This window comes from Plasmodium gallinaceum (genome assembly GCF_900005855.1).
Source record: "Plasmodium gallinaceum strain 8A genome assembly, contig: PGAL8A_v1_87, whole genome shotgun sequence".
Lineage (NCBI taxonomy): Eukaryota > Apicomplexa > Aconoidasida > Haemosporida > Plasmodiidae > Plasmodium > Plasmodium gallinaceum.
The window spans coordinates 996,263-1,009,996 of NW_021628251.1; the positions used below are offsets into that span (position 1 = coordinate 996,263).

Genomic DNA, 13,734 nt, shown 5'->3' on the forward strand with positions numbered 1-13,734 from the left:
TAAAAAAAAAAAAAAAAAAAAAAAAAAAAAAAAAAAAAGGAAAAACAAAAAAAAAAAAAATTAAAAAATTTTGAAAATAATAAAGTATTTTTGCTTTTCTTAAACAATTATATAATATATAAATTTGTAAATATAAATTTTAACTACAAATTGTAAACCTACAAAAATAAATTTAAATGTATTACAATAAAATGTCTATTATATACAAAAAAGGATTAATTGAAAGCAAGAATTTATATATATTTATGTGAACAAATATATTTTTTTCCTTTTCATTAATTAACTTATATTAAAGTATTGTATTGATTTAGCCCTTGTGTGTAAACCATCAAAAATATAATGTAATTTCATATCAAGATGTCTATTGTTTTTTTTATTTTTTTTTAAAGCAAAAATTCCTTTTAATATTTCATTTTTTTCTGCTGTAATAATATTATCAGTATATAAAACAATCTGCTTCCAATGAGTATGACCACCAAAGGGTCCGGTTGTAAAACTAATTTCTGTATGACAAGCTGAAAAACAAACATCAAACCATATGACTAGTGCATGTATATAATCTCTCCTAATCATTTTTAACTTAAAAGGAGAAACAAATGACAATTGATCCTTTGTGCAAGTATTTAAATCTAATGTTAAAATACGACATGTATCAGTAACAACAAAATTTTTGTCAACATAATCAATAACCACTTCTTCTTTAAGTATTGGTAATACTGAAGAAAAATTTAAGTCATAACAATTTTTCCAAAAATCAAATTTCTCTTCTCTATATAAACTATCTTCAATTCCTGCTATATACATATATGCTTTATCAGGAAAAATCAAACCACCTTTTTTTAACCATTTATCTCTACAATATATAACAGTATCAAGCATATTTTCATATAATAAACAATATCCCATCCATTCTGATATTATGATATCAACCTTATCCACTGGCAACTCAATTTGTTCTGCCAATCCTTTTATAAAAGTAATTTTATCAGTTAAGTTATTTTCATCTCTTATTTTTAAGGCTGTATATATTATATCGCTTTTTTCAATACTGTAAACGTGCTTTGCTCCACATTTCGCTGCGAAAAAAGACAAAATACCTGTACCACTTCCTACATCTAATACTATCTTATCTTTTATTAAATGCTCATTTTTTCTAATAGCATCATAATAAGTTCTTGTTCTTATTTCATCTTTTATCATATCTTCATGAATATGTATGTAATTATAAGAATTAAAATATTCATTATTTCCATTTTCCATACTTTTTTCATCATCTAACAATATAAAATTTTTTCTTTCACCATCATTTATTTTATCCTTATAGAATTGTTGCCATTCATTAAAAAAATTTTTTAATTCTTTTTCATTGAAATCTTTTATCTCTTTTTCTTTATCACAATTATTTTTATTTTCTTCATTGTAGTACACTGCCTCCCGTGTTTCATAATTGTTTTTATTTATTTTGTTGTATTTACTAGTCATCCTTTTTCTTTTTTTAAGCTACTAATTTAAAAAAAAAAAAAAAAAAAAAACAATATATATATTTATATATATTTCAAATTTAAAAAAGAAAAAAATTAAATAATTATGAAAATTTCATAACTTGAATAAATGTTATTTCTTATAGATATATATTACAAAAGCTATATATATTTTTTACTTATTTAGAACGTTATAAATATGTTTTTTTTCTATTATGAACACTTTGATGAGTAAAAATACCTTTTTAAGATAAAACAATTAACATATTAATTTTTTTTTTTTTTTTATCAGCAAATTAAAAATAGCTTCATATAAATATGTAGATTTTTTTTTTTTTTTTTTTTTTTTTTTTTTAATATTTATTTTAAAGAAATACTTATAATTGTTTTTTTTTTTTAAGAAATAACTTCAGAAAAAAAAACTTCTTTTAAATTTTTGAAGATTATCAACATTAATTATTTATTTATATTTTATATATGAAAATTTAAAATTATCGTATTTCTTTTTTTACATTTTAAATATCAAGCTTATTACGATTATTATATATTCTATAACGTTATGCTATTTTATGTTTTTTACTTTTATCCATTACTAAAGCAAAATTTATTATAAAAATTCATTTTTTTTTTTTTTTTTTCTAAATGATATTTCTTTAAAAAAAAAAAAGAAAAAATATTAAATATATATATATATATAAAGAAAAAAATTATATAAAGATAGACTGAAATATGTAGATAAGTACATTTTAAAAAAGAAAAAAAAAAAAAAAAAAAAGAAGAAAATATTTTTAATTTATATACAATTTTAACGAACATAAGAAATAAAAAAGGTAAAGTAAGGAATACATTAAAGAATGTCCTAAAAAGATTTATGTTTGTATAATTTCTTAAGAATGTAAATATAGAAACACTTTTATTAAGTTATTTTTTTTATTATGCATATAACTTATGTATTATTGGTTTTTATCATTTATTAATTTAACACATATTTACCTTTACTTTTATTTTAAGAACATAAAAGAATTTTCTAACTAAATCAATGATTCGTATTCTTTCTCTGTTTCTTTTATAATATCTTCCATTATCTGTATATCTTGAACATTCAAATAATCTTTTTTTTTTTTAATACAATTAAGCTGTTTTCTAATATATTCTAAATTCTTTTCTCTTTTTGACTCTCTTTCAAATAGCTCATCTAAGGAATTTTTTTCTTCACTAGAATTTTTACAAAAGCTCTCTCCTAATTTTAAGATATGAATATCCCCTTTTTCATTACCTACAGATATAAATTTATTATTTGAATGTGCATCTATTTCAGTTATAGAACAATTGCATATTTTATGCTTAATAATAGGCTCATTAAAATTATAAAGTAAATTCCAGAAATCTAAATATCCATCTTTTCTTATTAACATAAAAAATGAAGAATCATATATCCATAAACCTTTGTTAATAACACATTCATTATAATAATTAGAAATAATAGGAAATTTTATATCTTCTGACCATATATTGAAACCCCATTTATCTGTTGATAAAAAATACTTTAAATTGATGGGTATCCTTTTTATGCTTGTTATAGCTGATAGATGCCTTTCATTTGAGACCCCATACTTTTGAAGAAGTTCTAAATTTTTAGATTGTCTTTTTGATAAAGATAGTATATATCCTTCATCTGTTCCTATTAATATTTTGGATGGTCCTGCTTCTAAATTCCATTCTAAACAATTTGCACTATAATTTAAATTACTTGTATTAATTAAACTATTTTCATTATTTGTATTAGTTGTACTATCTATATTATTTAAATTACTTGTATTAATTAAATTATTTATATTAGATTTGTTATTTAATCCATTGTATATCTTTAAATTATCTGTATCATTGACGCTTTCTAACTCACAGAAGTCTGTTGGGTCTTTTTTTAAATAAAAGGATTCAATGTAATTAGAAAAATCACGAATATCCCATATTAAACATAAACCATCATTGGAAATAGATAAACAGTGATTGTTTGTTTTAGTTTGCAACCATATAACATCATGAACAATATTTTTGTGACTTACATTTATTAAAGAAGAGTCGCATAATGTATTTTTTTTTCTCAAATCCCACAAATTAATGGTTCCTTCATAAGATCCTGCTAATAACAAATCAGAATTTTTATGATTAAAACGCAAACATTTTATAAAAGTTTTAGAATATAAGGTTTGATAAGGATTATTGATTTGATTTAAATCATATAACAAGCAATTTTTGGGAGAATTATTAAGAATTTTTTGATAATCATTTACACAATAAGATATTGCTAATTTATGAGTATTATCAGTAGACCATTTTATCGAAGTGATAAATCTTTGATATTTTCTCATTTTATCTTTTATTATTAATATAGATTTAATTCTAAAATCTTCTTCATTTTGTAAATCATTTTTAAAATACTCTTCATAGATATTGATGCTATTATTTTTATTTATTATTTTTGTTGTTTCATTCATTAATATTTTTAAGCTATTAATTAAGTTTATATCTTTTTCCAATCTCTTTATATATTTTATTTTGTTTTGATGTTCACTTATGTCTATATCTTTTGTCCATCCACCTTCGTTGTGATAAAAAAATTTATTCTCTAATTTTAAACTTTCAATATTTACATATTGTTCACTATATTTTTTTATGTTATCATCATTATAATAAATATTTTCTTTGTATATAAATTTATTTTTTAATTCTTTATTAGGTTCTATTCTTCCTATAATTTGACTTTTAGACTTTTTAAAATCGCACTTTCTTCCAACATCACTTTTTTTTTTTGTGTAACAATAATAATAATCGATCATTTTTGTTCAAGATGTATTATAAGAAAATTTAAAGAAATTATTATTAAAAATGTTACAAAAAATAAAGAAAAATTATATTATTGCATTTATGTAAATCCAAAAGAAAAAAAAACAGAAAATTTATTAATCATTTTATGGTAATGTAAAAAGTGTAATGCAATTCTATAATTAAGACAAAAAATATTAATAAAAATAACAAAAAATAGTGTAAAAAATTAAAAATAAAATATATATGTAGAAGAAATAATTATTAACTAAAATTTAATATATATAAGTGTATTTTTATTTTATAAAATATACAAAGATAACCTTAATCAAATTTTTAAAAATTAGATGTAAAGGAAATTATCTAGAAAAATTAATTAAATTAGGAGACTCATGTACCCAATATTTTATGAGAATATAATTTTTTATTTTATTATTTTTTTTTTCTAAAATGAACTATGAGAAAAGTGCATTATGTTATTTACATAAAAAAAAAAAAAAAAAAAAAAATATATAGAGATAAATAAGTACAGTAATTTTTCTAATAAAAATATATATTTTAGGTTGATTATTCTCTTTAAAATTAATATAACTTTTTAGGTAAGTATAATTTTTTTTTTTTCTAATATTTTGCACAATGATTTTTTATCCAATTTTTTTCTCTTTCATTAACTTTTCTAATTTCCTTATTATCGTTAAAATCATAGACAATTTTTTCATCAATATTACAGTATCCATCCCCTAATAAAAAAAAAAAACATTATACAAAAAGATTAAAAAAAAAAAAGAAAAATTAATCATTTTTAGAAAAAAAAATAAAAATATATAAAAAAAAATATGTTATGTAAACATCCAAAAAAAAAAATAATAAAATAAAATAAAAAAAAAAAAAAAAAATAGCCATAAATGAAAATTAAAAAAAAAAATATGCACACAAGAATATAGAATGTTAAAGAAAGGGGAAATAATAAATACTTAAAATATATAAATTCATATAAGATCTGAAAAATAAAATAGCCAAAATTTTACCTATATCATAAATTCTGTCCAAGTAAATATTTTTTTTTTCTTCATTGTAAATAACTTCATTGCTGTTAATTTTTTCATTATAAAAATATGGGTTATCAACTAAATATTTCCAATTATTTTCATATTGTAACCCATCACTAAAATAATATTGGCCACACACATTTTTACCATTTTCCCAATATCCTTTATATTTTCCATTTTCCTTAAAAATTAAAACACCTAGAAATAATATATTCTTGTAATGTATAATACATATTTTTTCTTTATTTTTTTCTTTATTTTTTACTTCGAAAATAAGAATAATAATTTTTTTTCGATAAAGTTAATAATTATTTTTTTTTTTTTTTTTTTAATTTTCTCTATACCTTCCCCATGAAACTTTTCATTTTTAAAGTCTCCTACATATATGTTCCCATTTGGGTAAATATATTTTCCTTTTGTTTTTTCTTTGTTTAAATATGTTATTTGTGACATCGAAGGATAAAATAATATTTATGGAAAATTAATTGATAAAAAAATGTATATATTAGAAAAAACTTTTATGTATTAATAATGAATATGTTTTATTTTGTGCACATAGAAATGGGGAAAATAAATTTTATGTTTGATTTAAAAAAACTATATTATCATTTCATTTAATAATAATTATTTTCTTTTTTTTTTTTTTTTTATTAAGTATTTTTTGAGCTCTTATGTAATTATATAACGCACATTAATTTTTAAGAAGCATTAATTTAAATTTTTAAGTGTAATTTATATTCCCATATTTCCATTTTAAAAAGTGGAGATAAAATAATATTATATTCATTTAATTAAAATAGTTAATCCTTTTTTCTTTATAATAATATAAAATAAAATTTACTTACACATATATAATTAAAAATTTATGTGTAATTATGTATTTTCTATAACTTAGTGTTTATAGTGATGAAAATTTTATAGTTAAAAAAAAAAAATTAATAGTAAGCATAATTTCTTAATTCATTTAAAACAAAATTATATTTACATACACAAAATAATATTTGAAAGTAAACCTAAAAAAAAAAAAAAAATAAAATTCACATTTTTTAAAAACAAAAAAAAATTATCACCTCCTTTATATATTTTAATTAAAATTATAAAAAGACACATGTTACGGGCATACACATTTTCTCAGGAAAATGTAAAAACATGCATAATATTTTTTCTTAGAATTAAAAATTTTTTTTTTTTTTTAAATTTTTGGTGGAATGATATAAATATATGTAAATTTTTTATTTCATTTTTAATGATTGAGACCATCTTAAAGAAATATAAGTTGATAATTTTATAACAGCATAAAAACAAATTAAAATAAAAACAGATATGGGTATTTGTAAAGTTGCAAACCTCTTTTCTATGATAACATCCCCTGGAAATACACCAAAATCTCTGCATGCAGGAGATTTATTATCAGGTGAACATTTAATAAGTGTATCATCAAATTTAATTTTTGCAAGTACTGATGCAGAATAAGTTTGATAGGATAACCACTGTAGATATCTGAATGGTACTTCCAATTTAGATATCTCAACATAAAAACCGTTAGTTAAAGTCATAGTTAAAAGGACAACAGATAAAAAACTAACAGCCTTACTAAAATTGTCAAATAATGTGGATATAAAATATCCTAAGGAGCTACTAATTAAAGCATTTAGTAAAGTTACAAAAGCGTAACTTACATATACACCAAATTTTAATGTCCCATATAAAATTAAGTGGGTAATTAAAATCCAAAAGGCAATAATTATAAAAAAATAAATAAATTCAGATAATAATTTAGAAAAAAAGTAATTACTTACTTGATATGTTTTCATATTTCTTTCTCTTGCAATTACTTCTCTTTCTGATGGAAAGGAATATAAAGATAAATATGCTGGATAAAAGGTCCAGTAAGAAAGAATAAAAAAAATAGCCCCAATGGTATCTATAATTCCTTCTTCCGTATCTTCTTTAAATGTTTTTAACCAAAGAAAACCAAATAATGTTAAAATAACAACTAGATCAATCATTTTAATTATAGTTATTTCATCAGTTATGATTTTTTTTAACCCTCTTATTAATAAAAAAAAATTCTGCCTTATATATGGAGTCTTTTTTTCTTGTAGAGAAATTAATTTTTCTACTGCCTTTAGTTTTATTGAATCTTGTTCTCTTGCTTGAATCTCCTGTACTGATAAAACTTGAGATTTATTTATTCCCATAGCTTTTTGATTCTGTGCAAATTTACCCATAGTTCCTTCATTTTCATATAATGTGTCATAATCATCATGAATGATAGTATTATCAATGGCATCTATATTCATATAGTAGCCTACTTCACTATCAAAATGAAGATATTTATTATAATTATCTATTAAAATTGCCTCAAAATTATCGTTAGTTAGCACATCCATTAAATAATCAGCTACATTCCATCCATAAGGGCAAATAAAACCAATCTTTTTTAAATACTTATTTAACTGAGTAGTTTTTCCATGATAAATAATATAACCATTAGTAATGGCAATTAGTCTATCAAATTTGGCAAAAACTTGACTACTAGGTTGATGCAAAGATGATAAGATAGTAGTATTGGATATTTTAGCTATTCTCTGAATGCATTCTACTAGTGATAAAGCTGATGAAGAATCTAATCCACTAGTTGGTTCATCCATTAATAATAAAGGAGGATTAGATAATATTTCATTAGCGATAGATAATCTTTTTCTTTGACCACCACTGATTCCTCTTATAAAAGCATCTCCTACTATGGTATCTTTTACATGAGTTAAACTCATGATATCTAATACTGAATGAACTAATTCATCAAGTTTATTTTTATCTCTTATATCTAACTTTAATTTTGCTGTAAATTCAATCGTTTCATAAACAGTTAATCTTGACAAAAAATAATCATCTTGTAATACATACCCCATATGATTTTTTATATTTTTTGTTCTAGTTGCATCATTTATTAAAAAATTACCTTGCACACCATCAGTTACTTTCATTGATAATATGTTTAATAAAGTTGTTTTTCCACTACCACTTGGCCCCATTATAACTGTGATTGTTTGGGGTAATAATAATCCTTTTACCCCGTGTAAAATTTCTAATTTTCCATGATCAACCGAATATTTAACATCTGAAAATTCATATTTTATTTTATCATATGATTTATGTGTACTTTTTTTTGATTTCCATTTTTTTAATTCCATTTTTTACAAATTACATAAAAGAAAAAAATAAATAAAAGATAAAAATAAAAAAAAAATATATTATTAATTTTATGCTTTTGTTCTTTTTATTTTTTATATTTTTTTTTCTTTTAAATAGAATTATATAAATTATTTTTATTTAAAATTTTGGCTATTCTTCACTATTATTCTATCACTTAAACATAGGAATTTTCTTATTCTTAGTTTATACTAAAATGCTTTATAAACATATATATATATATATATATATATGTATATTTTTAGTTACTTTTATGTCTACAATAACTTTCCTTTTTTTTTTTTTTTCTTGCTATATACTATTTCAAAAAAAAATATTTTACAATATCTAAAATTTTCCCAAATAAATAAAATATATAAAAGAATCAACAAAGTTTTTCTTAATACTTTCGTTATCTTATGATCTATTATATCTTTGAATAAAAAAAAAAAAAAAAGAAAAAAATGTGATCACATATGTGCAAAAAATGACTTAAAATTTGTCAGGAATTAAACAAAAAAGTTCAGATTTTTTTTTTTTTTTTTTTTTAAGAGAACTCACTATATATACGTGAAAGTGGACCATTTTAAAAAAAAAAAAACACATTTTTTCCTTATTTAAAAAGTAAGGATAAGATTTTTAATATATTGTAATATATTCAAGAAAAATATGAAATGAAAGAATACCAATAAGACAAAAATAGACATTTTTTTTTACACGTATTTCGTTGTGTAAGTATATAGCATCCATCCAGTAATTTCATAATTAAAGAATGTAGAAGGTTTTATTAGTAGTAGCAACATTAAAAAAAAAAAAAAAAAAAATTATCGTAATATGGAACAAAATATGTAAAAAATTCTTGAATAAGATAAATATAAAAAAAGAATTAAAATGTAAAATTATGATGAGAAAATTAGTGAACAATTTTATTATGTTAAAATGTATTCTTATCTTTTTTATAAGAAAATAAAGTACACTCATTAAGATTTCATATAGAAAATTTTATATTTTTAATTTATCTTATTATTATTTTTTTTTTTTTTATTTCAATTTTTTTTCATTCTAAAATTTGAACTATCTAAAAAAACATCATAATATTTATTATTATTCAACATTTTAACAAAAAAGGGATTAAATAAATTATCACCATTATCATACTTACTAAAAGAATAAAAAAATAAAACCTTTTCCTTAAAAAATATAAAAATGTTTAAAAAAAAGTCTCCTTTTTTTTTACCTTTATAAATTTTGCTTAACACACACTTATTTTGCACTATTTTATAACAAAATATTTTGCATATATTAAAAGGATTTTTTTTTTTTTTCTTATTCATATTATTGTTTTTAATAAATGTAACAATATCACTTATATATGTAAATATATACTCTAAAAAATACATCGTAGTTTCAATAAATTTATTTTTAATTATGCTATTCTTATATAGATTTAAAAAATATATGTTATTTGATTTATTTAATTTCTCGTAATTATTAGTAAAAATATTGATAGAATAAGAAATATGGCCATTTATAAAATAAATTAAATAATTAAGCGTCATTTTATAAGTAATTAATTTATTTTTCATAAATATTTTATTGAAAGATTGTTTACCATTTATAACTAAGTTATGTATTATTTTATTATTTATATTTATTAATTTCGTAAAATCAATTTTTTTTTTTATTATTTCATTAGAGATATTAAAAATGCATAAATTTTTATTAATTCTAATCTTTTTATTTATAAAAAATAACAATTTATCAATTTTATGATGATCAATAAAATTTAACTCTTGATTTCTTTGTTTATTATTATCAATAGCAATTCTATTACTGTCATTCATTTTATAAATGAGCTCCATAATAATTTTTATTTCATGTTGGAATGTATTTACTATTTTTAACAATTTTAACTTGTGTAAATTAGCATTTAAAAAAAATATATTTTTTTCTCTTTTAATTTTTTCTTTTGTTTTCTCAATTATATAAGTCATATATTTGTAAAATGTTTTCTTCATATTCTTCAATTTGAAAAAATTATAAAAAGTTTCATCTTTTATATCTGTATTTTTTTTTCTATCCTCCTCTTCAAAATTTTCATTAATCTCTATATTTGGTTCTGTTAATTCTACTGCCTTATTTATATTATTTTTACTCAAATTCATTTCACTCTGATAAATCTTATTTTTGTCTAATAATTTCATCTTTTTTTCTTCTTTTCTTTCTAAATATTTTTCAATGCATACTATTTTCGATACGTATACAATTTTATTTTTTTTTTCCTCATTTTTTTTTAACAAACTATATGTCTTTTTACTTTGATTATTGTTATTTTTAAAGTTCAAAAACATATTTTCATTTTTCAAAAAATATATATAAATTTTTTCTTTTTCTTTTTTCTTTATTTTTTTAATTAATATATCAAAATTATCACAAATCATTTCTTTTGTAAGAAAAAATTTACTTTTCATTTTACTCTCTTTAATTCCCACTTTATTCATTTTTGAAGAAAAGCTAAAAGTGTTTCTAAAAAATATTCCCAATAAATATAAATAAAAATATAACAATAGTTTCTGCATTTTTAATAAGAAAAGAAAAACATCCTCATTAATAAAAATATTCTTTAACCATTTTTTTTTTTTAAAAAATTTTAATAGATCACTATATTTATCTTTTATTGATTTATTATTATGTAAGGAATTACTATAATAAATATATCTTCTAAAGAATAAATGAATCCATTTTCTCCTTTTCATATAGCATATATAAAGATATGGTAACTTATTAATAATGTAGAGAAAATGTTTTAATATATATATTTTATCAAAATTATTGAATTTTTCAAAATTACCAAAAAAATGTAAAATATATATACAAATATTTTTAGCTACTTTTAATATTTTATCTTTAATAGATGTAATTTTAAAAATACAAATTAAATGAAAATTTTCTCTATTCCTATTACTTAAACTATTATTATTATTATTATTATTATATAAAATAATACCACTACTATTATTATTTTTAATACAATAATTATTGTTTCTTATATTATTTGTATTATTAATATAACAACTATTTTTATTAATTACATTTCTATTTTCTTTTTTTTCTAAAAAATAAACATACATATGTTCATTTTTAGATAAATTAGCATTCCTAAACTTCCAATTCCACTTTAATAAATCTTCAATAGTTTCACATAATTTTTCAAACTTCTTTTCAACAAAATTTAAAATAATATTTTTATTTAAGAGTTCAATTTTTAAAAAAATTTTCTTAATTTTTAGAAATAATTTATTATTTATATGATAATTTTCCTGTACTAAAACGAAATTATCAAGAATACTATGAAACGTATATATATATTTTTTTTTTTTTCCTTTTTCACTTTTATGGTTATTGAAAAAATTATAATTTAAATATCCTTTTAAGGTTCTGTTAGAAATATATTTTTTCAATTTTTTTATTAACTTCTTTTTTGAATACAATGTACGGATTAGAAGAAATAACTCATTTAAAAATTTGAATATCAAATGTAAATTTATGTCTTTCTTATTATCAGAATTTATTTTTAAAAAAAGACAATTTTTTTTATTAAAATATAACAGAATAGGAAATATAAAAATAAAAAAGCATTTATTAATATTATTAAAAGTTAAAAAAAATTCTTTTTCTTTTTTCAAAATGTTACTATATATATATATTTTGTTATATTTTTTTAAAGAATCAATAATATTTTTAAAACTTCCCTTAATATTTTTTTGAGAATTGTTTTCTTTTCTAGTTAAATTACACTTGTTATAAAAAATTGATAAAAAGTAGCTAAATTTTTTTTTTTCTTTAATGAAATGAATAATTTTTAATTTTATATGTTCTGTAGTGTCATATTTTACTACATTTTTACTCTCATAAACATTTTCATCATGTTTAAAAATAAATTTATAATTGTTAATTTTATGATAGTTATGTACATTGGTTAACTTAATAATTTCATCATAACTTTTTTTATCATATAAAAATTTATATAAAATTTTTTGAAATGTATGAAAAAAAGAAAAATGTAATATTTTATTGCAACTTTCATAATTAATTAATAGAAGATAATAATCAACAATTTTTTTTGTAGAAATATTTCTTTCATTTCTTTTTTTATCAAGAAACATTTCATTCTTAAAAGTATACTTATTTCCTTTATTGAATTTTTTATTTTTATTAGTATCATTATTTTTTTTAATTATTGTATCATGAAAATTATTTTTGCATAAATATTTACTAAAATGTTTATCCTTCAGGGATAACTTAAAGGAATTTAAATATCTATTAGATGTTTCATTTTCATCATAATATGGCTCATAAAAAAATAGAATAATTGAAGATGTGTTATTAATATTAAATAATTCCTTATTTACATAATGATTAATTTTACAAAAAATATAAAAATTTTTGTTACAATTTATAAAATGAAGCGATGTATCAATATGAGTATCAATGTAATTTACAACTATATTTTTATTCTTTTTAATTTGGATGATTTTTCTTATATAACAAAATAAATTATCATCATCTATGAAATTTTTCATACATTTTTTATGAAAATATAACTGATACAGTATTTTATTTATATATTTTAATTCAATTAAATTGTATAAAAGTCCCTTTTTTATTCCTTTCTTTTTCTTTTTAACCTTCAATGCATTTTGAATAATTTTGTATCCCTTTATTTTTCTCAATTCTTCACATAATTTTAAATTAAATATTTTTTTTTCTTCTTCATAATTCATTATTTAAATTACATCATTTCTAATAAATAAAAGTGTAAAAATATTTTCTTTTACAATATTTTATATATTTTTTGTACACTTTTTTTTCTTTTACATTAATAAATTTGAAAATAATTTCTTTTAAATTTACATGGCATTCAAATAAAATAAAAAAAAGTAATATATATCTTTAAAAGCAAATAATATGGTAAATATAACATTTCCTCATTAATTTTTTTTTTTTATACATTTTTTTCTTTTAAAATTTTTTCTCAAAATAATTTTTTCATATTCACCTTAGATATATAAATAAATATTTATTAAAATTATTACATATATATATATATATTTTTTTTTTAAATGTTATAAAATAAAAATAAAAAAAAAAAAACAACAATAAATTATTCAAAATTATAATTC

The 13,734-nt window shown here is 18.7% G+C and overlaps 5 protein-coding genes across 5 annotated transcripts; all 5 read right to left on the minus strand.

The window, feature by feature from the left end:
- Nucleotides 1-279: 279 nt before the first annotated feature.
- Nucleotides 280-1,482, minus strand: PRMT1 (protein arginine N-methyltransferase 1, putative; the record flags this gene model as incomplete). Its single annotated transcript, XM_028671972.1, has 1 exon — nt 280-1,482. One exon carries the CDS (start codon nt 1,480-1,482, stop codon nt 280-282), a length of 1,203 nt encoding a protein of 400 aa, XP_028528572.1.
- Nucleotides 1,483-2,512: 1,030 nt separating this feature from the next.
- PGAL8A_00297700 (dynein-associated protein, putative) lies at nt 2,513-4,321 on the minus strand (the record flags this gene model as incomplete). Its single annotated transcript, XM_028671973.1, has 1 exon — nt 2,513-4,321. The coding sequence occupies one exon, from the start codon at nt 4,319-4,321 to the stop codon at nt 2,513-2,515; it is 1,809 nt and encodes a 602-aa protein (XP_028528573.1).
- A 607-nt stretch (nt 4,322-4,928) lies between these two features.
- Nucleotides 4,929-5,809, minus strand: PGAL8A_00297800 (MORN repeat protein, putative; the record flags this gene model as incomplete). The annotated part of the gene is made up of 3 exons (XM_028671974.1): nt 4,929-5,047; nt 5,336-5,554; nt 5,701-5,809. 3 exons carry the CDS (start codon nt 5,807-5,809, stop codon nt 4,929-4,931), a joined length of 447 nt encoding a protein of 148 aa, XP_028528574.1.
- A 779-nt stretch (nt 5,810-6,588) lies between these two features.
- ABCG2 (ABC transporter G family member 2, putative) lies at nt 6,589-8,553 on the minus strand (the record flags this gene model as incomplete). The annotated part of the gene is made up of 1 exon (XM_028671975.1): nt 6,589-8,553. One exon carries the CDS (start codon nt 8,551-8,553, stop codon nt 6,589-6,591), a length of 1,965 nt encoding a protein of 654 aa, XP_028528575.1.
- A 1,044-nt stretch (nt 8,554-9,597) lies between these two features.
- Nucleotides 9,598-13,335, minus strand: PGAL8A_00298000 (conserved Plasmodium protein, unknown function; the record flags this gene model as incomplete). The annotated part of the gene is made up of 1 exon (XM_028671978.1): nt 9,598-13,335. The coding sequence occupies one exon, from the start codon at nt 13,333-13,335 to the stop codon at nt 9,598-9,600; it is 3,738 nt and encodes a 1,245-aa protein (XP_028528576.1).
- Between the last annotated feature and the right edge of the window lie 399 nt (nt 13,336-13,734).